General features: G+C 44.3%; 1 protein-coding gene across 4 annotated transcripts; it reads right to left on the reverse strand.

The window, feature by feature from the left end:
• Positions 1-686: 686 nt before the first annotated feature.
• WDR86 (WD repeat domain 86) lies at positions 687-22,883 on the reverse strand. 4 transcript variants are annotated; one of them, XM_085050219.1, is made up of 8 exons: positions 22,423-22,574; positions 21,735-22,019; positions 18,922-19,063; positions 17,258-17,497; positions 17,065-17,173; positions 8,182-8,317; positions 3,738-3,841; positions 687-1,812 (listed from the first exon to the last, which is right to left on the reverse strand). In XM_085050219.1, the coding sequence occupies exons 2-8, from the start codon at positions 21,895-21,897 to the stop codon at positions 1,594-1,596; spliced, it is 1,113 nt and encodes a 370-aa protein (XP_084906345.1). In that variant the 5' UTR covers positions 21,898-22,019; positions 22,423-22,574; the 3' UTR covers positions 687-1,593. The 4 variants fall into 4 exon arrangements, with proteins under 4 accessions (XP_084906345.1, XP_084906344.1, XP_084906342.1 ...); XM_085050218.1 differs by lacking the exon at positions 22,423-22,574 and adding an exon at positions 22,818-22,883 and having other exon boundaries at positions 17,065-17,497; XM_085050216.1 differs by having other exon boundaries at positions 17,065-17,497.
• Between the last annotated feature and the right edge of the window lie 2,063 nt (positions 22,884-24,946).

The raw sequence follows: 24,946 nt of genomic DNA on the forward strand, positions 1-24,946 counted from the left end.
ATGTGAAGTTTTAAACAGAAAATACGGCCCAGGTGGTCTGGGGAACTCTGTCCATCTCCTAAAGGCTTCCTATTTAGTGTTGTCCTCAGAAGCAAAATACAAAGCTCCATGGCAAGCCATAACCAGCTCATAAACATGTGTCACTAAGCCCCAGTGACCAGCCTGAGAGCTTTACAGTGGAATTAAGTCTGCACAATGCAGATGACCTTCTAAATTAGTCTCTTGGTAGGCATTTCACAGAATTTAAATGATGTTTCCTGCTAGAGGTGGAAACCTGCCAGGTAAGAACTACCAAAGCTGCTCAGCAGGAGAGGAGAGCAGGGTCTGTGATGGGCCTGACCCACTGACACAGTGTTAGAATAGAGGTCTTCGGTGCCACCAGGGCACATGGCTTTATGTTGCTTTAAGTCATCCCTGCTTTCCCTTCAAGTCCATGCTTTGCTTTGTGTCTGGTCCCTCCCTCCCCTGACTGGGGAACTGAGCTCAGGCAGTGTGGTGAATGGTGGGAGGCAGGACAGCTCCACACACACCCAACTCCAACCCCAGCAGTGAGGGGAAGGCAAGAAATGTTTCCAAAAGTCTAGGTGGGGTTTTTACCCCATATTCCATCCATTCTTAACTGCTGTACATCTGCAGCCAGGCCATCCCCTCCATGTATGAAACAAAAATAAAAACTAGACAGTCAGTTGTCTGTAGATGCCACATGTTTATTAATCCATTCTAAAAAAGGATTACAGCATTTTTATCTTGCTGTAGTACAGAATAAATAAAGACACAAAAATAAAAACATGTGGTTAGATATTTTTGTACTGGTTCTACAAAGAGCTGTATCTGGAAATAGAAAAATATAAGAACCCTTGTTAATTCATGGCTCAGTGGTTATCAGAGAAGGATGAACTGGAAAAAGACTTGGAAAACTCTTGAGTTTGACTGCTTATCCAATGCTACTGGCAACCTAGCAAGACACAGCTTTGGAAGGAGGAAAGACAACACAAGGTCAGCAAACAGCTGACCTCGGCACAAAAGGTTTGAGGTTTAGCTTGTTCTGTGGCTTATGTTTTGTTTAAAAAACCCAGTTAAATTAATTTCTGTCCTATTAGTCCCAGCTTCCCAGAGAGGGGTCCAGTCTGCTTTAAACTCCTGCTGCAGAGCCAAACCCTCCTGCGTTGGCCTCGTCAGCCAACAACTGACCCAAAGGTCAGCCGTGAAGATGGAATTCAAGGACACCTTTCAGTGCCACACTGGGCTGAACCGTGGGAGTGGGCAACAGGAACAGGAAAACATCTCATCAGACACTGGGCAGCTGAGGGAACTGACAGCAACAGTCATAAGGAAAGTTCCTAATTGCACACACACAGTGGTACCTCACCTGAACCACACTGCCTCCCCTCCTGACCCCAGAGCTGCTCAGCTGAGTCATCTGCAGCCCAGGATCTGACCTGAGTCCATCTGGCAGCCACAGAGAATCCTGGCTCCTCACACAGAGGTTCAGCCATTTCCCATCTCTTTCCAAGTTCTGGTTTACAAGGACACAGTGGTGCAGAAAACAAAAAGTTCAGCTTTGGTCACTGACATCAAGCCTGTTCTGAACAGTCACATCAGTTCAACAGCCTCGTGTTCCCCATTCTCCTGCTGGACCATACAGCCAACCTTATTGTTGAAGAGACGAGACAGACTCCCCTTCTGGGAGCTCCTGCCCTGCACAGACCTCTCCTTCTTCAAGCGCCGCTTATTTCTCTTGCATATTCCCCGGATGTCCCAAATCCTTAGTGTGCCATCGTGGGAAGCTGTGTAGAGCAGCTCATTGTGGATCTGGAACAACAGGATCACATTCAATACCCAACCATATGGCTCGGAATCAGCACAATCAAACTGTCAAAAATCAGAGCAAACACAGCTTGATTCCCAACACTTAAGGCCTGAGCTCCTTGCAAGAGTCAGTATAAATTATTACAAAAGCTCCTGAAGTGGGATGAGACATTACCAAGTCAGGACTCATTTCTCAGCCACTTCACAGAGCCATAAAGTATAAACAGCAAGAGTTATTTATAACCCAGACCCTCCAGAAAAGCAATGGGGAACCAAACCCGGTATCAGCACTGGCTGTAGCTGGGAATTTCTCCGCTGTTTTCAGACTGCTGGTTTTGATGTGGAGCTTAAGGAGGCACCAAAATCATCATCAGTGGGCAGTGGTGGGGTTCAGGAATGCTTCCCTTCCTCCTTTGCAGTAAGTTTTAGGTACAATTCCTCCTTCAAACTCCGGTGTTTTTCCAAACATACAGTAATTTAACCCAGATTCACTGCTGTGGTTTCATGTTCTTTATGATCAATTTGCTTCTATTAGTAGTGTTTCCAACTGTCCTTGTCCTGAAAGCCAGACTTCAGTCTTGATGATCTTCCTGTTCCTGCACCAGGCTGTCCACCCCATGGGTGCTCTGTGCCAGCCTGTCCTTGCTGTGACAGTGAGCATCCCCTGGCTTACATCAAGCACCACACAAGCCCCACACCCCTCATCCAGCCCTTGTTAATATACTTAGGATCATATTAAGATTGCCACTTCTCAGTCCTCTCTCTCCCCAGGTTTTTTTGCCTCTGTACAATTGGAAATCAAGTTACAAAGAAGAATACAAAGCCCAGCTTTGGTCTTGCCAATTTTTGGGGCTGCCCAGGGTGATTCTATCAGGTGTTCCCCAAACACATCCAGGTGACTGCCAGATACACAACTGCCCAGTACCAGGAATTTGCAGTTTAAGACCAACCAGCCGCTTGCTAATTCAGAAGAATACACAAGAGAAAACCATATTTACAACTTGATGTGCTTGGGATCAACTCCAAAAGGAATTTTATCTCCTCTCTTTTTCTTTGGACTGTCAGCCTGCCAGAATTACCAACAACATCTCACACTGTTAATCGAAACACTCATCCCTCACACAGCTTATACTGAGATCCCAATGCAGGAAGATGCAGATTAGAGCAGCTGCCCCATCTCTGGAAGAGTTCAAGGCCAGGTTGGAAGGGGCATTGAGCAACCTGGTCTAGTGGAAAGTGTCCCTGCCCATGGCAAGGGGGTTGAAATGAGATCCCTTCCAATGCAAACCACTCTATGATTCCATGGTCTTTGCATGACCACCAAGGACTACTAATCCCTCCCATTTTAACTTTTAAATGCCAGTCTCACTTGAGCCTAGACAATATGCAAACAACATTAACTTTCAGTTTTAAGCCAGTGGCACAGACTCCTCCATTTGCCTGGCAGGATGTGGGTCAGATATCATTACTGAGCTGCTTCAGACTGTTTAGGGATGCCATGCCCCAGGGTGGTTTGTGGGATGATGCTGTAATTATTCTGCCTGCATAAGGCAGGAGCTTCTTTTCCCCTTAGAGCACTGCAAACACTTATCATTAGTGTCTTGTAATGGAAAGGGTCTCATGAGGCTGGAGTCCATTCTGTGCCCCACACAGCACCAGTTCATCTGTCTCAGTTCTTGTGGCTGCTTGTCCAACCTGACCTGAAAACACCCCGATCCCAGACACGGGGCTGTCCCTGGGGACTCGTTCTGTGCTTTCACTTATTATTATTAACAAGCTTTTCTAAAATTACATGCAGAATATTCAAGTCTTATCCCAAGAAAAGATCCAATTCCAGATATGCAGAGCAGTTAGCCACACCACTTCCCACAAAACAAACAAGGGACTAATCCAAAGGAAGAAACCCCACCAAGAAACCCCTTCCTGACCTGGATACAGTTGATGATGAACTTGTGTCCTCGGAAGATCTTCTGCAGGACTCCACTCCTGGAATTGAAAGCTCTTGCACAGGCATCACCACTTCCTGTGAACACTGACACACAACCACACAGCACAGCCAGATGTGAGCAGCCATGTCAGGTCAGTTCATGCAAGTCCAAAAATGTACCTAAAACCAGCTCACAAGGGAGTGTGACATATCTTTTTGATTCTCTCCTCAGACAAACCAGATCATTTTCATTCTGCTGACCCCCAGCATGATTGTTTTCAGTTGTATTCTTCAAAACACTGAACTGTCTTAAACCTGAAGTTCCACATCAGCATTTCACTCCACACGCTTCAAGTGTCTATTTCTGCTCTTCTCTTCCACAGGTACTTCCCTGCCTCAATGATTCCAAGCAGGCAATTTATCTCAAGTCTGGTTTTAAGGATTTCCACTCAACCTTGCATTTGTTTTACCAGAGTTATTTACAGCTTTCCATTCAGTACTCCAGTGTCTCCATCACTTCTGCTGCTGCAAGAGGGGCAGGGCTGAGGTAACTAAATTGAGCATGACCAGGAATTTTGGCTGCTCATCAGGTTTCCTTAGAGTACCTTACATGTTCAAAGAACAATTTCTCAGCACTTCAGGATCTTCACATTAGATTTCCAGAACTGCTATATCCAGAAACTGTAAGGCAGTGTTAATATTTAGATTTTGTACTTAGCACTATGCACAAAAAGAAGCCCATTTGTGCGCTTTAAAGGTTACAAACTCTCTTGATAAACACTCACTTTCCTGCAGTTAACCCAAACTCCTCAAGTTTATCTAGAGAGAAATATTTCAGAGCTGAAAAAAGCAATATATTCACTGCTCCTGTATTTCATGTCTGTAAAAGCCACTAGCATAGAAAGATTTTTACAAAATGGAATGCCTGAAGCCAACAGATTCCTTATCTTTTGTGAGAAGTCAGGGACTGAATCTCTAAAGAGAGGTGAAAAAATTATCATGGTGGTAAATTCAGGACTACAATAACAGATGAGAGTACAAACTATGTACTGCCATAAGCTTTTTAAATTCAAATGAAACAGCAGGGAGCTGGGCACCTCCTGGGTGCACCTCCAAGAAACATCTGGATGTGGAAAATCAATGTCACTTTTTATGGGCCACTATAATTCAATTTCCAGCAGTCCTGAAAAAGCATCATGTCCCACTCTGCAAATGAGTAACAACAAAGTAAAGCAGGGAATTTTTTTTTCCAGTGAATGGAAATCACTTAATTCTGTAACAGAATTGCAGAGAGTAGAAACCAATTAAGAGCTGTTTTCACTATGCAGCTGCCAGTTTACTTCAGCTATTGCTATTAGGACTTTGCTTTTGACAGACACCCTTTATGTCTTTTGAACTGTCACTCTGGATTTAGGAAGCCTCTTTGCACCTCTGAGTTTCAAAGAAGAGCTGTTGATCTAACCCAGATTTAGCATTTAAATATACACTGATATATACAACCTGTGAAATATACAACAACAAAAAATTAATTTTCATTTTTTACTTAAATTTCATAGACCCTTGGGAGAACAGTTTTGAAATGTTCCCCTGGAGCTTTTGCAACATGAAAAAATATAAACCACATTAAATTTTAAATTACTGTGCACATACTTTAAGAGAGAAATAATCAACATATCATTACATAAATTAGATTAAGAACCAGCTGTAACATTCCCCATGCTATTAATTACACAAGCAGACTGAGGAAAGCCACTGCAAACACATTCTGAGGATTTAATGCTTAGTTCTCACAGCTGTCTGGTATCCCTGTACACTATAAAGTGATTTTGGAAACAGAAATGTATTTTTCCTCTCTTTCTTCTACTCTATTTTCTTATTTAGATCAGAAACTCTTCGGGGCAATGAGCCTTTGGGCACTGAACAGAGAGAAAGCAGAAGAATTAAGATCTTCTAACAGAAAATTACCACTTCTCGGCTGAGATGTTTTTTCATGAATTGGTGCAAATGTGACATAAACCGTAACAAACATCATTTTTATTGAAGAATTTTCTCCACATTTTTGAGAGATGGTTCTGATCTGTCCCAGGTGAAGAGACAGAATCTTAACCTACACTAGTTCCAACACTATCAACTAAACATGTCTTTACAATCCTAATTCTAACAAAATTATTAGATACTGTGGAAATATGTGATGTACGCACCACAATAATGCAAGCAATCATAGTATATAATTATTAGGGAAAATTTCCTTTCATTAATTAAAATGCATTCAGTGCATATAATGCTTTCAAACAAGTCCCTAATATTTTTCCAGAACATCTTTTCTACCCTTCAAGCGGAACAATTCGATACCCCCCGTTTGACATTTTTAATGTTTTTGCATTTGATTTAAAATGAGATCTTAAACTCTGTGAACTCTTCTATCACACTACCAGGATGTTCTTCACAGGTCTGACTAAATGCAGCAATATTGTCTGCATTTTAATTTAAAAGAAGAGTGTTTTGGAAAAATAATGTATGTGTATGGCAGGGAGAGAATAAGGGGAATGAGGGGATAGAGGGGGGTGGCATCAGATAATGAAACTTTTGTTTAAACTAAAATTTTCTTTTCTTTACAGCCTGATCAAGTCTGTGCTGGCTGCATGAAGAGTAGGATCAACACTGAAAATTGCAGCTCTGGAGGTCTCATTAATGAAGGAGACATTCTCCATCTCCCACCCAGATATGAATGTTCCTCACAGGATCAGGCAAACATCAATTTAGCAAAGTTACCTCACCTTTGCTAGTCTTCATAAATTCAAAGTTTTGGTTTGTTTGTGTCTTTATAATTAAAAGGGGAAAACACACACAAACACAACCACACACACAAAATCATCTGTGTTTTGTCTGCCAGCATTCATCCTGAGTTACAATTTCTAGTTCATTTCTCTTGCTCTACCTGCCTGCATCTTGGAGCAATAATAACTTCAGGGTGTAGCATAATTTCAGACCCTTTCCTTTTCCATTTCAGCTTTCTAACCAAGTGCAGAAGGTGAAATCAGCAGAAATTACAACCTGCAGGTAGGCGAGAATGGGATAATTCTGCCATGTAGGTGAGGAAAGCTGAAATAACCATAAATTACAACTAAATATTTTAATGGACAAAAGCAGTGCTGTGGATCTCATGCTGAAAGGAAGACCAGAAAAGAGGTTTCCTGACTAAAATAAAATTCTACCTTTGGGCTTGGTTACATGCTAAGTTTCCAAACACAATTAAGAAATCAATTCAGTTACTGGGTTATAAATTTAGTCAGCCATAGCAAGCATGGTGCCAGACAACTGCCACTAAACTGTGCAGGTACAACTCTCTGCTAACGTGCACCATCTTGCATCTGTCAGCCATTTATCATCATCACACTGAGGAGCTGCCAAAAGAGAGATCAGGGCCCAGATAGCAACCATTCGTTTAGTGTGATGTGTTCACTTCACAGCTGAAGTGCAGAAATCAAAATCAGGAAAAGCTTTCCAAATGTCTAGGTTAGCTTAAGACAGCCATGTCCATCTCCTTCAGGGTATTAGAGGAGAGAAGGAGAGAAGTTCTTTTTTGGGAAGCAAGTGAAGGTACATCAGGTCTAACACCAGAGGCAGAATAAGACCAGGATAACACAGAGAGAGGTTCACTGATAAAAACAAAGGTGCTGTCTTGCAACCCAAACCCAGACAGAAGGAAAGCCAGCAGAGAGAGGGATTTAAAGAGGGAGGTTTGATGGTCAGAATTCACTGTTGTGTCAGCAATGGACACTTATGTACAGAAAGCACTGTAAACAGGAGTACAGAAAGTAGGAGGGCTGAGTCCTGACCATTAGTAAGGCAAGCCCTGCTTGGCTACTGGAGAAGGGTGGTTTGGGGAACAAATCCACGAATGAGGACAGATAACGGGAAAAGAACTTGTGGAAAATGAGTTTAGGAGATGGTCAGAGCTTGAACAGGAAGCCTAACTGTTAAAAAAGGAGCAGTGAGCATCTGAGGTGTGATTCTGGTTTAGGACAGGGTGTTACACAGAGCCCACAAGGCAGCAGGGACAGGCACAGGGCTGTGTGTCCAGCAGCAGCACTTGCTGTCCCCAGCACGCAGCAGAAGCAGGTGACAGACAGCAGACTAGTGAGGTTAAACCACAGCTGCACAAATAACCCCCAGGCAGCTCAGGATTTAAGCCACTTCCCTTGGTAACAGAAACAAAACAACTGCCTCTTCAACTGTGAGAAGAGGGAGGTGGAAAATGGAGGGAAGGTCCAAGCTTCCCACATGGAGTAGCGCAGCAGTTTGGTACTGAACGTAAACATGCTGGAGTTGAAAAAATGACAACTTCACAAGCATTCAAAATTATTCTCCATTAACAACCTTCAGTAAAAGACAAACACTGAAAAGGAGACAGGGGGCTGGAGAACATAGGAAAGGCAACTTACAGATGCCAGCGTGGTACTTCAAAGTGCTAACGCTGTGTTTGTGAGCCTTGTAGGTCTGGATCCGCTCCCCAGTGTCTACAAACCAGCACTTCACTGTCCTGTCGGCGCTCCCCGAGTACAGGTGCCGATTCACCAGCTGAGGGGAGAGAAAAACACATCAGCAATGCCCTCCCAGGCACCTTTGTGAGAGAACTGCACTGAAGGGACTCAGCCCAAGTCACAGTTGGAAACTCAGAAAAGATTAACAAGCTGCACCTTGAAACAGAGCATGGTGAGGAAACCAACCTTGAGTTCTTCACAGTTGCATCTCCCACTGACTTCTGGGTGTTAGAAAAACCCCCAGCTTTCAGAACATTAAAGCTTAGTCCATCTGCTAGTGCCAGCAGGTAGGATTCCAGTGAGCTTAACAATGCTAACCCTATTTCCATAATCAGTTACATTACTAAAGCCTCAAAAAGAAACCCAGCAGCACAGTTTCTGCAAAGAATCCTTGACAAGAACTCTTACCAGATTTTAAGTTTTAATTACAAAAAAAAAATTCAGAACGATTCTGAGTAACAAAAAGTTTTTTAAAAGTAAATTAAAATTAAAATCCTACACACCATAAGCCAGGGTTTATGTTTAGTATGATCACTTTGAACAAGGCTAGTATTTGGAAAGATTTGCTCTTCCTTTAAACTGTTCTGTATGCACATTTCCACAAGTCTTCTTAGACTGCTATTGAATGATTAAATAATTAACTATCCTGACACAGGTTTTTAAACATCTTCAAGCAAATTACATTCTGCTGTGTGTCTCTCAAAGAAGAATGGTGCCTCATTGCAGCAGTCACCCTGAACATTGTGAGAACTCACTGGTGGGGAGGATGGGATTTATTCCACACAGACAGGACAGAGAATGACGAAAGGAAGGATTGCAGTTGGGGAACAGAGACAGAGAGAAAATAACTGACCTGTGCAAGAGTGAAAAACCAACCAGTGCACAGTAAACAAACTATACAAAGCCTGGAAGCTCAGCAAGGAAAAACTCCATAGTGCATAGAAAAATCTGGCATTCTCTGTCTGTGTAAAGAAATCAAACTGTGGTTTTCACAGCCATTGTTATGTAGAGCCCAACTCCTGGCACCTGAAGGCAGCCAGTCACTGCAACATCTGGCTGTAGCTTGAGATAAGTTTTATGAACTTGCAGCAACCTCTGTATCACAGGGATGGAGAGACAGGAGGGAGAACCCTGACCCCCCAAAATTCCAAAAGTGGAATTTGCCTAAGGAGCAATGAATAATACCTTGTCTGCCCCCAGACACACATACCAGAAGGTTTGAACAACCACCAGTGCACAAACCCCTGATGCTTCTCCAGTATCTGCAGGAAACCAACAAATGACAAACCAACTTGTCATGGTCTTACTCTTAGGCCACATTTAAGGGTTGGTTCTTCTGCCACCTTTGATTTGGTTCCCACTCCTTGCACACTCTTTATTTATAAGGTTGGAATGCTGTTCACTGTCTTCCATCTCCACTCCCAATCCAGAAAGGAATGACCCCATTCCCAAAAGGCATCAAAAGTGAGCTTTGTACAAAACAACATTGTGCTGTGTTAGAACATGAAACAAAGGGTATTTTAAGATATGAAGCACTACAGGGATGGGACTGTGATAACCCACACAAGAAATGTGTGCAGGCAGACCAAAACACTCCCTGGCTGCAGCTCCCACCAGCCCAGCTGGAGCAGGACATGCCACACTTCCTACCAGCAGAACCTGGCCCATGGGAGAGATTTCATAGCTGAACGCCGGGAGCTTGTAAAGCACAAACCACTGTAAAAAGCCAGCAGTACTTTCAAATGTCACTTCCTATTACTTTTAAGCTGTTTTAGCAACAGCATTAATTCAGCATCTCCATGAGGAGAGAGAACGAATGGCCAGCAGCATGAACAAAATCGAGAGCTGCACAATTAGCCTGAGGAAAGACTTTTAAACTCCAGTCTCTCCCTGAATGGGCATGAAGAACATTGTCATGTGCACCTGCTAAATGGAAGAGGATGCTTTGACCTGAGATCCTGCTGTGTGGTTCGTGGCCAAGTCGTTGCATTTATTTTTTAGACATCTTGCTAGCAGCATCAACCCACCCACTGAGCAAGGAAAACACTAAATTATAACCTCCTGCAGGTAAGTGCCACTCTGCATTAATGGTACATTAGGTTATGCTGCTTCATTTCTACATTTAAGTGGGTATATCAATGCCAAAGTGAAACAAGAGAACTTCAGCTTGCCTAGATTTGCTAATTTGTTAGATATAAAAATGTATTAAATTATGTGGGCTTACTCAGGTAATTTGTAGCACGGGGATTATAAGAGCCTTACCATCACAGGATGGTTTTGGTTGGAAGGGACCATAGAGATCATCATGTTCCAAACCCCTGCCCTGGTCAGCAACACCTCCCACTAGACCAGGTTGCTCCAACCTGGCCTTGGACACTTCCAGGGATGGGGCAACTACAGCTTCTCTGAGCAACCTGTGCCAGGGCCTCACCACCCTCACAGCAAAGAATTTCTTCCTAATATCTAATCTAAATGTACTCTCTTCTAGTTTAAAGCCATTTCTCCTTGTTCCATCACTACATAGCCCTGTCCAAAGTCCCTCTCCAGCTCTCTTGGAGCCCCTTTAGGCACTGGAAGGGGCTCAAAAGTCTCCCCAGAGCCCTCTCCAAGATTAACAACCCCAACTCTCTGTGCTTGTCTCCATAGCAGAGGTGCTTCATCCCTCTTCAGCATCTTCACAACCTCCTCTGGACATGCTCCAACAAATCCATGTTTTTCCTCTGCTGAAGATTCCAGAGCTGGATCCAGCACTGCAGGTGGGGTCCCAAGAGAGAAGAACAGAGGAGAATCACTTCCCTTGACTTGCTGCCCACACTGGTTTTGCTGTAGCTGTGGATAGGGTTGGCTTTCCAATGCCCAGTCTGAGATCTGGTGAGATGGTTGGCACACCAGCCATCCTCATTAAATTCAAAGGCTCTGTGCTGCCCCATGAAACACTTCTATGCACCTTCCTCCCCCTCCCCAGTTTAAGGAGGTGAGCACAGTAGCAAAGGATTCTCAACCTTGCATGGAAAAGGAAATATTAACAGGTTAAAAAGTCTACCAGATGCCACAGACAGAGCCTGCAGCAGAGCCAACAACAAAACCCAGGGCAGGCTCTGACTGTCACACAACCCCTCATTCCCTTGGTATTTTTATACAACAGTATGAAATGGCTATTAGTGAAGAAAGCCATCAAGAGCTCTCAGCTCAGGCTGAAGTTGCAAATCAGATCTGCCTTTAGCAATATGATAAGCATAATCTCATCTAAATTGGTGCAGATCTCTACAGCTAAGATAGCCCCTTACAGTCACTGTGATCTAGGGCACAATTCCTCTCATCCTGAGGCACATCTGAAACAGATCATGCCTTAGAACTCACTATTTCTCCTCCCCTTCAAGGACAACCTTCTCAGCTGTGGCCAGACCAATTTAGGTGAGATCACTTCTCCTTCACTTGACTTAAGATAGGTCTAGCTTACAACTCCAGCCTAAGCTACAACACTTCAGATATCTGCATTTCATAAAAATAATAATCATTATCACTTTCTGTTCCCCCAGCCAAAGCACCTTACAAGCTGGCCCCACACTCTGTGGTTTCAAAATGTTTAGTAGACAGAGTTACATATTCCAATCTGTGACTGCCCAGAGAAGCAGTGATATTTCCAAAGCTGTATTTTCCTTGGCTGGCTTTTGAGCACTTGGCTCACTTTGGATAACTGCCCAACAAAACTGCTGACACAGAAAACCATGGCCAGACAAGGACACCTGTGGCAGAGTGAACAACACAGAACAGATTTGCAGCTCTGACATCAATGGGCTGAGTGGACATTTCAAACCCATGCAGATTCAAAACAATTAAAAACCTGCCAACCTGATGCCCTGTTCTGAAGCCTCAGCCAGACAGCAGAAAAAAAATCAATGCATTGATATTTGCAATTCTGGATTGTTGATTTTTCTCTTTGCTATGAGAGATTTTGCTTTGAATGAGATGAAACACTGAGGCATGTAAATGGAGCAAATTTGTCCTAAATCTCAGGCCAAAATACTGGAGATGTAACTATTCCATGAAAAAGTTCAGTCAAGCTGCTTGTGGGTTGCAGAGTAATAGCAGGAAAAGGAAAGTTGTAAACACTTCAGTAGTTACAGGTCTCATTAGAAATAATGAATATTCTTTCAATAAGAAAAAGCCCTGGTTGTAGCCCCCAAACACACCAGAATTTTAATAAAAGAACAAATTAGCACATCCAGGGTTAGTCTCTCAAGACAATCACAACCCTATTGCTTCACAAGCTTGGCTGAACTGAATAAATGCAGCAGCTTAAGACAATTTCTACCTGTAAGAATGCCAAAAATATCTACAAAAGAGCTGTTTAGCAGATATTCCAACCTTATAGAATGGACTTTGCCCTCCCAATTAACCTTTGTTATAAGAAACAATTTTTGGAGAGCCAAGGAGAGGCATTGGTTCTCCAAAGTGATTTGGACACATCCTTTGCTGAGGGTCATTGCACTCAGACTGGCTCCCAGGAACTTCAGGATGAGTTCACATCAGTGACCACATATCCCACCACCAGCTTATTCTTCTCGTGGGGATCAGTGCTCCCACAATCTGGAATTTGGGTCTTCTGTTCACAGCCACTTCTAAGTCAAAAATCACCAAGCTGGACCAATCTCAAGTTACAACTATGTAAGCCTTGGGCAGAGTTGAATTTCAAGATCCCATTCTAACCACATCCATTTTAACGAGCTAACAAACTCCCTGTGGGCAAGAAATTGTTGGGTTTTTTTTTTCCCTGAGAATCCATCTAGAATGAGCTCTCTGAGCTGGCTGTTAAGAGAATGTTTTTCAACTTTTCTACTGCAGTGCAAAGTGATGGCCCCAGAAACACGTTTTGCTCTTACAGGTGTTGTACACCTTCACACTCCTCTCATTCGCATCTTCATCCTCTGATGCAACACATACAAACACAAATTACAAAAAATATGTGCACTTAATGTAACTGGTGTGGCAAGAAAACATTTCTGTCCCCATGATCACAACAGTTAAGTACATAAACAGAGTCCAGGCAGTGGCTTTGTTCAAAGCATTCTTTTCTTCTAGTCAGCTTTAAAAGGCAACTGAAAGGAATGGTTCAAACAAAGGATCTTTTGCAGGAAAACCAGAAGCAAGTCCTTGCCCACTCATGTTCATGTTCTTCGAACGGGAGTTTTTCTTGCAAGAATGTTTGCTGTAGGATCCAAGCTAAATTCCAAGCTGGATCATTTCTCCCTACCAGCTTTTGGCAGCACAACTTTGATAAATACTCGGAGGCAGAACAATCAGCAAAGGACAAAGCAATCCTTGTGACCAGTTTGCAATGCTACTTAGGAGAGACATTTAGAAAAACATACACAAGTAAATATTTAAACGAGGGTTATTCAGCCCATTGCAGTCACATTAATGAAAATGTATCTTTGATTATTAATTGCAAATATTGGTCTTTAGCCAGGCCTGAAATTTTTAAGTGGAAGAATGAGCATGAGCTATGTGATTACACTCAGCCCACCCTTGCTTTTTCCCATCACTTCCTATAACATCTCATTATTGGCTCTTATATGAAGAGGGAGCTCCCAAAACAGCTGCTGCACTTCATCTGCCAAGCTATCAACACACTGCAGGAGGAGAGAGAAGAGTTCTGGCTCCTCCACTGCAAGTTACCTTGCCTGACTGGGAAAGTCAAGTAATCAATGCTGCCAAAGCACCTAACATGGACACGATTCCCACTGCAGATAGAAAGTCTCCAGCAAAAACCTTTCTCAGGCCAATTTAAATGGTGGAAGGAAGAGGGAAGGGGCGTTAGAAAAAGCTGCAGAACTCCTTTGGCAGCAGAGCACACGCAGTGGATTCAGCTGGTCACCTTCACCAGACTGACCCCTGCATAGCAGGACAAGCCTGGGAAATATGAATAGCTCACTCTCTTCACTCCCCTGTCCACCAAGGACAGGGGAAAAGGGAAAGCCCTAAAGTCACCAACACTTTCTGTTCTGCCATTCTTAATGAGAGCTGTTTCCAGGCTCCTCTAACTTACACTACCTGACAACAGCACCTTAAAGGATATCAAAGCAACTGGGGAACATTCAAAATCCAGAGATGTCTGTGGATCACCCCTCTGCTTTCCACACACCAGCAATGCAGGAAGCAGGGTGGAAAACATGGGTGTGTTTTATGGCTATCTACCCAGCAAACTCCTTCAAGAAGCTCCAGGAATTTCCATTCACACTATTGGTGTTTACTGGAAAGTAATGGGAGGTGACTGGAACAGGCCAGACCTAAGTTGCAGCAGTTCAGAACATCCCAGGGCATTCCCTTTAATAACAGCTTTTTAAAGTTGGGGAAAATATGGTCTCAATATCCAAATTTTTCCTGATCTGTGTCCAGGATGAGAAATCACACTGAGCATTTCTCAAACTTTTTGAAAGGTCACCCTCCCTTAGGGATCTTTATTTGAATAAATAAAATGAAAAGAAGTCTTTATTTTTCTTTCCCTTTTTTTCTCCCCATACAACCATTGTACCACCCAGAGAACAGGTAACTGCCTTCAATTGCTGGTACCAACTCAGCTCCTCCAGGACAGGGGAGCCAAAATCTGATGTAATTAGCAGCTCACTGCAGCACTGAAGAAAATGAATTACTGTCAACAATTAAAACTGCTGGCTACTGTGAGCAACTCACAACTACCTCCAAGTCCTTCCTGACCCAGGGTTAGAAAAATACCACCCCAACTCACTGCCACAGACTGCAACACTGTCACTAAGAAGCCTGAGGCAAAAAAGGCCCAAAAAGCTTTTTGAGAACAAAACAAAAATAATAATAATTTTAAAAACCACCTCTATTCAGGAAGTTTCCTTTCTGTTGAAACATCTTTGTATGGATTCTGGTGATTGACCCCTTTCTAAAAGAATGAAAATACCATGTGGGCTGTGCTGAGTGGCAGCCAAGTGGAACAGAAGGGATAGTGTTGAACCCAGAAAAGCAGAGGGAGGAATTAGGAAAGATCGACAGCCTAAAGCTATTCAACAGCAGTGACTGCTTAAGCTGGGATAAGTTTGGGAGGCCTAGACACTAAATGCTCTCTGTGGGGGCTGTTTGTACCTCAGCTGGACCCTCCCAGCCCCAAACATTAAATGGTGATGAGAGAAGAGAGGGGCTACCAGTCACTCAAGAAGATTTGGCCAGGACTGCTGCCAACAGTCTTGGCAGCAGCAGTACTCTTGTGTACTCTGAATTGTTCAGGTTTTCCAAATAGATGTATTGGTTTTGCTTTTCTTCTCCCCTACAAGAAGTTCTGTTTGTTTAAAGCCATTGTTTAACTCTGTGCTCACAAGCATTGCTCATTCCTGAGCATTCAAAGGGCGTAATTGAATTTCCCAGGCTTCTGGGAGAGGGTCAAGCCAGTTTTGTGTAACAATTTTAGCAAGAACCCAATTAAATTAAAGCAAGCTCTGTTGTTGCCAATCTGTGCCTTGGAGAAGGGTTACAATTAAACAACAAAACATAGCGTGACACTAAGGACAGCAACAGATTTACTTCAGCATCCTCAAAGTACATTACCACAATATCATAAAAACAAGATTTAACACTGAGAATTTACACAAGCAAGATAAACATTACTCCAGGGCAACATGATTTTGTGGGGTTTTTTTTTTCTTTCTAAAACTGAAGCAAAACTGAATTCCTCCAGTACTCCCAGGTTTTTAGTCTGCTAGTGTCAGCTGTGACTACCTTATTTAGAAACTAAGGCAGCTTTCATTAAACAGCTATTAAAGATACATCCTGTAGCCTCTGTAGAGGAAAAACACTTATGGACAACAAACACAAACAGGGAGAGCAGCAAGAAAAACTCCTGTCATTAACTTCAGACAGACACATAGATGTATAAACATTTATGCTGACCTGAAACTGAGTTACAGATTATCATGTACTCTCTTTAAATACACTATCAGCATTTTCCGGTGGATAATGAGTGTACGGGATAAGCGCTTGTGCTACAGTTCCCCTCTTGCTTCATCTGCCTGACCTCCTCCTCTCCCCTGCAACATTAACAAAGCTGGCAGCATTCAACAGAAAAATACTGCAAACAGAAAAACAGAGTATAGTTTTTCAGATCACATTACCTTTTTCCCCCTCTCGCCTCCATCATTTCCTGATTTCTCTCCCCCATGCTCTGCTTCTATTTTCCATTTTCCTTGCCCATGTTCTTGTCTTGGCCATCTCGTTCTCCCTTTCTTTTCTCAAATCACGTCTGTGTGGTCTTTACTGTAGGATTTCTTTCAGCTTTATGCTTTCCTATTATCTTTTGCCCACAGTTTTAGGTTGGGCGTTCGGCTGGGTTTATTGAAGTTACCTGGTTTACTCTGAGTTTTTTCCCCTCCCCTTTTTAAGTCAACTGACCCTGTGCTTGTTTACTTGCTCAGGTTATTTTCTTCAAAGTCTGGCGAGCCTGACTACACAATCCCACCCAGATGAACAGTGCTGTCAGCACACCTACTCATGAGTACCATGACCTAGTAGGATCTAGATAGATACAGAGCTAGAAGTTAGGCCAGGGCAGCCACTAGAAGCTAAGGGGAGATCAATAAGTGTTTTGGAGAAAGAGGGTTTATATCAAGACCAGAGAGCGCTGTAATTGTGTTATCACATGAATATTTAAGCTCACCATTTATAATATGTCTCAGAAGAACTTCTTTACGAATGAAAAAACTGAGACCCACATGAGTTAAGACACAGACACCCAAAAGCTCTTGAGGAAGCCTCTGCCCTTACCTCTAGGCAAATTACTGATCCTTGGTGCTCTTTGAACACTTTCAGCTGCTCTCCAGTGACAATGTTCCAGGTCCTGATGGTGTAATCCGTGCTGCCAGAGAACAGCTCCCTGTTTGGTGCGTCAAGTATAAGGCATAAGACAGCCCCAGTGTGTCCCAGCAGGGTCTGGTAGCAGCGCCCACTGGACACCCACCAGACCTTCACAGTGCAGTCCGTGCTCCCTGTCACCAGCAGGTCCCTGCTCATTTTCTCCTCCTCCTCCTCTTCCTCCTCCTCTTCTTCAAGCACATCTCTGGAGGAATAGTGAGCTAGAGTCAGGACACAGTTCCGGTGGCCCCGGAATTCCTGGATCTGTTTCTCCTTGTCCACGCTCCAGCAGCGGGCTGTCCTGTCATAGGAGCCACTGAAGAGATAGTCTTTGGCAACCAGGATTCTGCAAAAAACAAAGTTGGTGTGTATGAGCAGTATTGTTCTTTTTACATAACCTCCTTTTGTCACAATTTCAGTGCCAAGTACCCCAAACTATGAAACAGTAGCATGAACACAACATCTTTGATGTTTTTAAAAATAAAACACTTCCCTGTTTCAACGTTTACAACTGAGATCCCTTATTAGGTACACTGATTTTTACACTATAGCATTGTAAACTTGTGCATTTAGTTTTGCTAAAATTCCTTCCATCAGGTGTTACAGACTTTCATAGGTTATACATAATAGCTACAAGTTTGTTATGTTGTTTGGTTTGGGTTTGTTGGGGTTTTTTAAATTAACTCATTCTTGGTAATTTTCATTAATATTTCTTTATAAAAATTACTTATGAACTGACCTATGACACTAGCTTGGAATTAACAACAACAACAACAAAGCAACAAAGCAATATTCCAGGAATCTGAACTGTAACTGACATCTTTCCACCATCAAATACAGAGAGTGCAAGAAAAAAACCAAACATCTAATTTCACTTAGCTCAGGATCTCAAAAAAGGTAAAGCAAGAGCACCCCATTCATTACATTACTGAAGAGCAAACCAGAGATTACAGCTCTGGAATTCAACTTCCTGGGCCTTCAAAAGAATGAGTTGTAGCTGCACAAACATATAATAATAAAAATCTTTACAGCTGGTATTTCCAAACCAGAGATATGGAACATCCATAACCTGCCTTCTTTGTCAGCTGAGTTTGGACCTCTGGAACCTTTCAAACAGGCAACAAAGTCATGTGAATGGGGAACACATTTCCCATTTGCTGATTCAAGCAAAAATCAGGCCAGTGCCAAAACACAGAGCCGGCCTTCCTAACTATTTACAGAATCTCACTACACATCATATGTGTTTTGAGTTTAGAAAGGAGCTAAAAAACCCACACACCCACCAGAAAAGAAATGTTAAAAAAATACCAATCTTTCACTGGTCTACTTGCTATTAATTAAATTGAGTCCAACTATTAGCAGGCACTTTAAAAGGACAGGCCAATCAACCACACACAGTAAGTTTATTATTAAACTTCATTTCCCCAAACAGGAATAATAATTACAGAAAAATCCCTGACTTTATCCCTCTTGCTGACACAAAAGCCTGACACGATGTTTTTAAACCTATTTATCAGAAGCATCTGTTATCAATTGGACAATTTCTTCTGGAATTTCATTCCCAGCCCTGGATTCCATTCCCCTGCTGTGTGCCTTTTATTTCTCTTCTATCCGTGTCAGCAGTGCTGCTAGAAAAGCTAATCACTGCAGCACAGAACACAAACTCAGAGGTTTACACAGCCCCTTTTATGAGGGTAGTAATGGGGAGCTGCAGGGAAATGATAAAGTGTGTGCTAACAGCTGACAGGAACACGAGGGGAGAAGCCCCACCTGTTGACAATGGATGTGTGTCCTCGGTAAATGGCCAAGCACTGCCCTGTCACCACATCCCACTTCCGAATGGTGTGGTCAGCGCTGCACGTGAAGGCAGCCTCGTTCTCCAAGTGGCAAAAGGTGATGTAACTTTCATGTCCTAGCAAGAACAAAGGAAATCAGTCACTATGCATGCAGAAAGGACAGACTAGTCCAGCTCTTCATCTTAACTAAAAACAAACAAATGTACCCAAACTGCAGTTTTAAATGCACCACCATGCTCTTCATATTTAAGGATTTGAAAACACAACCATTTCAAGTCACAGTAGAAAACTTCACTGATATCAGGATTAAGTGAAAAACAGTACAATTCCATCAAAGAGTATGCTAAAAAAACATAATGTGCTAAACTAATATGAATATCATAAAACTCAGACTAATGAAGCTTAAAACCAGTAAAAAAATGGCTTATTGTTTTAATAATGAAATGCTTTTGCTTCCTTCTTGTGAAATCAGGGAGAAAAAGGCTGTGTTCCAACCCAGCCCATTGATTGTCAGGACACAAACAGTCATAAATTAAAGCATGAAACTCCGAAAAAGCAACGTGAGACTTACCAGCAAGTCTAATTTCATTGTCCAGGCAGAATGAAAAGTAAACAAAAAATATATCATATAAATAGTCAGCCAATACTTTCCCCCACAACTAACAACATGAACAAACCCCACAATTAAATATCAGTATACCTTTAAAGAAAGAAAGAATAAGAGCATAATTGTTTATACAATATTCAGAGTACACAGGGCTTCTACAGTTACAATAAAAACAGACACAACCACTGCTTGAAAAATTTCATACTGCCAAACAACTATGTCACAGAAGAGGAATCAATATTATCACCTCAACCTTTTGTGGTTGCTTAGGAAGATGTGTCATTTTTCTACTGTAACAATAAATGCACCACATTTAAAAATCACCTTAGGATTCAAGTCCCAGCTTCATCCAAGATCTTTTTTTTGAAATTCTGTCACCCATCTAATCACTGGACTAGTATTACCTTGCACTCTTCTGTTTTAACATTTAGACTGTAAGCTTTCAGGAGGAGAACTGTTTCCTCTTAAGTCACTATCACAAGAGTGACAGTGATGGTTGAAGTTGGTGGGCCCTACTGTGACTTAAATACTATTCTTTGAGGAAAAAAGAAAAAAAGAAATCAAAGATGGACAACTGTGATTAAGGAGAGACAAATGGACAAAGGTATTAGAAAAAGAGAATAACACTGTAAAATAAAGAGATGGTAAAAAAACTGAGGGAAAGCAAACTGCCCAGTAAAACAGTTTCACTGACTGCAAAAACCAGATTTCACTACAACTCCTCCAGTTCAAAAGCCTTGTTGTAGTTCAAAAGCAAACCAGAATCCATGTTACAAACATATGGCTTGTTTCCTCTAAAGCAAATTCATCAGATGCCAAAAACTAAACAGATCACTAGGGCTATAAGCAAAACTACACTCATTCTCCCATATTTGTGAAACTTTCTGCAAAGCAGCCTGAATGGATCAGGTTTCAGTCACTGGGATTTTTCTCACAACATCATGTAATCCAGCTCTGAGATCAAAATAGGATCTTGGTTACTGCACCAAAGTCTGCAAGTCAGATTTTAACCATCAGTAACACTCGACCCACACAGAGGGTGCCAAAACCCCCTGTGGCAGACAAGGTCTGGTGCTGGTCAGGCCAAAAGCAGCCACCACACAAGTCTGCTGGTTGTGCTGTGGTAGAGCTTGAAACTGCATTATAGATACAGGTTTATCAGTAATTATGGCTTGTAAAATTAAAGTTGACACAACAACTGTGTGTGTATAAGTATAAAATACATACAATTATCTGATTTGACTGACAGCTCACAAACCACCCAGTCAACCTTCTTCAGAGTTTACCCTGAACACTGGCAGTACTGGCAGATTCCATAATAATGAATGCTATCCGATACATTTCTCTTTCTAGTTAAAAGTTAATTAGCAGTTTAAAGTGATTTCTAAGCCTAAAGCAAATGAAGCAAGTTTTCCAGAAGCTAGAACCATGGCAGGATGTGGGGAAAAAACACAATACTCTATAGTGAAAAACAAGCAAGAAAGCAAACAAACAAGAAAATCCCAGCAATGTGATTTCTTCTTTGGAAGAAAAAACAATTAGAAATTCCTTATTTAACAGCTTTATTTTTACTGCATGAAAAGAACATGTGTGAGAATACAAACATCTTTAGTCCATATCTAGACTCTTGCATGACTGCACTTTCTACAGAGCTTTTATTTTCTTTTCAATTATTGACATGCTGGTCTAAGGATAATAAATTTCATCTAAGATGCAAAATGAATCTAAATTGAAAAAGCCCAGCAATTAACATTTCTGTGTATCAAATGTGTGTGGGGTGGGAAAATAACCTATTTAGCAAGATTCCTTTCCAGATTTCTGGGTCAAGAGGTTCTAAATAAAGATCACCTGGAAATGAGATGATTAAAAGGACCAAAAAAAAAAAAAGGAAAAAATAAAAAAAAGAGAGAGGGAATAACAAGAAGTCATATTTTTTCACAGTGTAAAACAGGGCTTCCAGAAACTGGCAAAAGTTAAACAGCTTCACACACCCTCAGATAAAAGGATCCATGCATTCAGTAGTGCTGGTAACCTGTTTTGGTTTGAAAGAGCTCCTGCTTGATAAACACCAAAACAAGCGTGATTTTGGCTACCCGGCAGGGACTGGAAGAGAGCAGAGCACGCTGCGTGGCCTGTGCCATGCTCCAGAGCGAGAGCCCGGGCGAAGAGCAGCTGCCTACCTTGGAAGTGCCCGTGGCACTGGCTGTCGGCGGTGCTCCAGAGCCGCGCCGTGCCATCCTCGCTGCCCGTGAGCAGCCGCTGCCCGTCGGGGCTCAGGCTCAGCCAGTTGATGCCGCCTTGGTGATCCGTGCAGACCTTCACGGCCGAGCCGCTGTTCCCCATCCCGGCGCGGATCACGGGCGCTCTGCAGCCCCCAGACCGTGCTCCGCACCTCCGGCCGTGCCCCGCAGACCGGCTGCTGCCATTACCTCAGCTCCGAAACATCAGCTCGGCCGTCCGGGCTCCTGCACGGGGACACAAAGCGGGAACGGGAGGGCGCGTTAAATCATTCCATCTCCCCGTGGATGCATCGCTTCCTCAGCCAGGGTGCGCTGAAGGCACTGAGCGCCTGTTTCCCCGCAGGATCCGATGCCCCACGGCGGCAGATGGGCGCACACGCTGCCCGGTGTGCCCTTCCATGGGCACCGGGGCACGTCCAGCCCCTGGGGGTGGGGGAACCAGCCCGAGCGGCGGCACCGCTACCTGGTGCCCTCTCCGAGGCCGCTGCTTCATCAACCTTAGGGATGACTTGGGGCACACCGAGGAGGCGACGCCTCCGAGAGGGAATCAGCCCGGGCTCAGGCGGCCCCCAGCGCCCCGGGCTGCCGCCATCCCTCCCGCACGGCTCCCCGGCATCCCGGCACTCACCGCCCCGGGCACGGCTCCGGCGGAGCGAGCCCGCACTCGCCCTCCGGGCAGGGGGAACCTCCTCCCGCCGGGGCACCGGAGCCACCGCCGGGCCGAGCGCAGGATCCCCCCGCCGCCGCCTCCGCCCTGCGGGGAGGCGGGAAGGGCTCCCGCCGTGCCCCCTCAGCCCACCCCGGGGCGGGCCCTCACCCCCCGCCCCTGTCCTGCCTCCTTTACCTCCCGCACCACGTTCAAGCCGCTTCCCCCTTCAGCGGCCGCCTCGCCCCCGCCGCGGCGGTTTCCCGGTGCTGCCGCTCCGCGCCTCGTCCTCCGCCCCGGAGGTGTCCGGCAGCGCTGCCCGACCGGGATGGCCTCCCCCGCAGCGACCCCCTCCCCGCGGCTGCAGCCGCCCCTACCGCAGCTCAGGCTCCCGGCGGGGCGGGGGCAGCGCAGGGGCGGGAGGGTCTCTTGCCTTGGGGTCCCGTTAACAACCGCACTGCAGCCGGAGCAGCCCCGCATCCCCGGTGGAGCCTGCGGGCTCGTCCCGGGGGAGGCAGCGCTTCCTGCGGCACGTTCGCCCCTCGGGCTGCGGCCCCACTGCCTCAGGGCGCCCAGGGGCACCGGCCCCGCCGCGGGATCCCGGCCGGCAGCAGCCTTTCCTCCCTGGCTTCTCCGGTGCCTCCCGAGGAGATAACGAGGCTTGTGCTGGGAGCTGGGGTGGCGGAAGCCATCGCCTTTTGTTCCTCCTCTCGCCCCTCTCCCTGAGCGAGCTGCCGCCACGTTTCTCCTCAGGAGCACCCCTTATGTGAGCTCCCCAAACCCGCTCTCTGCTCTGCCCCGACCCGAAGCTTTTGAGGCTTTCTCGTTAAAATCATCCCTTGCCCTTTCACCCTTTGCATGCCATGGGCGGGGGCTCCTACAGCATGGGCAGAAGTCTGTCCCACCACTGTGTAATTCAGTGTATGAAGGATAAATCCCCTGGGTGAAGTGCTGTGGAGAGGCTGAGAACTCCCAGCAAGGCAGCAGCAGGGTCCGACGTGGATCGCCATCCCCACCCAGTTAGCTGCAGCTAATTTGCAGCTAAAAACATGCTGGCAGTGGTAGGATAAATCACAAACCCCACTTCTCCCAGCTCCCACCCCATTTAGGCAGAAAAAGTACTTTTTGTGTCAAATCCCCGGCCCGCCAGGTCCATTTCACACGGTTTGTGCAGTATCGGGGTTCTGCAGGCGTTCACTGACATTGAATGAGGCACCAGCCCTGCTCTGGCATGAGGTGCCCCAGCGTGTGGGCTGGGCAGAAATGTGTGTGTTAAATGGATAATTCCCGCGATGTGTTATTTTGCACAGTGCGTTCTGGCAGAGGCCAAACAGGACTAATATGTCACACCCAATGCAAACACGAGGTGATCCCGATTCAGCTGCCGGTTGTAGCCATGCAGACATGGAGAAACTTGCCAGACGGTGCTGTTGGGCTGCAAATTTGGGTTTTGTGAAGGTCAGGTCAAGCCCCATGGTTCGTGGTCCCCAGCCAACTCTTTCCTGAAGACAAGCATTTCCACACAACCCTTGTGCATTCAAGAAATGACCGAGAAGTTCTGGTGTGAGACGTGAGTACTGTATTTCTTCCCTCTGAAAATCACATTATCCGTAAAAAGATATTATTTTGGACATGGAGGCCTGGGAATCGGCTGCTCTCGGGGAGTGTCCCTCACCATCTGCTCGTGCATCTGTCAAATCCACTCACAAACCCCTGCCCAGAGTCCTTGCTTGGGAAACTGTAGGATAGATTAGCACTCCTTTATATTTTCCTGTGCTGCTATGGTGTGAATAAAAAGAAAAACTCAGATGGAAGGGACATTTTGTTAGGTTTGAGGCAGGTCTGCACATTTTAAACCCACACAGTTTAATTCTCAAGGGGACGCTGAGCTAGAGGGGAAACCCTTGGCCACAGCTCAGCCATGCATCAGCTGTGGGAGCAGAGGGTGTGCTGTTCCTCCCCTTGCTCTTTTTAAAGCCTTTTCAAGGTTTTTTATTATTATTTCAAATTAATATTTCCCTCCTGTGGTGACTAATGAAAACATCTGAGCTTTTGAATATTTTCATGAATATTTATTCATTTTCTTGAGGGCTTTTTAAATCTTTTTTTCAACTGGCTTTATCTGCCTGAATTTTGCATAAGTTTTCTTTACAGCATTTGTGTTCTTATGGCGGATTAATTGTAGGACAATGAGGAAAGTAAAATAAAGTTACTTGCTGCTTGATTTTTCTCCTCAGGGCCCAAATCCTGCAGTGAATCGTCCTTCATCCAGACACCTGAGGATGTGCAAGTACAAGACTCAGCATTGCTGGCAGGCATTTCACCTCTCATTCTCCAGCAATTTTCTATTAGCTGTGTGCATAATACAGATGTGTATATACACAGATGCATGAGCTGCTCCTATGACATCCAGGTAATTATAAAATCTTAAGAAGGCTTCTAGATGTTTATGGCTGGATTCATAATACATGATTTGCAGGATCCAGTGGCTATTCCTAAGTTTAGA

The sequence above is a fragment of the Lichenostomus cassidix genome, chromosome 2 (genome assembly GCF_008360975.1).
Source record: "Lichenostomus cassidix isolate B80296 chromosome 2, HeHo_3.0, whole genome shotgun sequence".
Lineage (NCBI taxonomy): Eukaryota > Metazoa > Chordata > Aves > Passeriformes > Meliphagidae > Lichenostomus > Lichenostomus cassidix.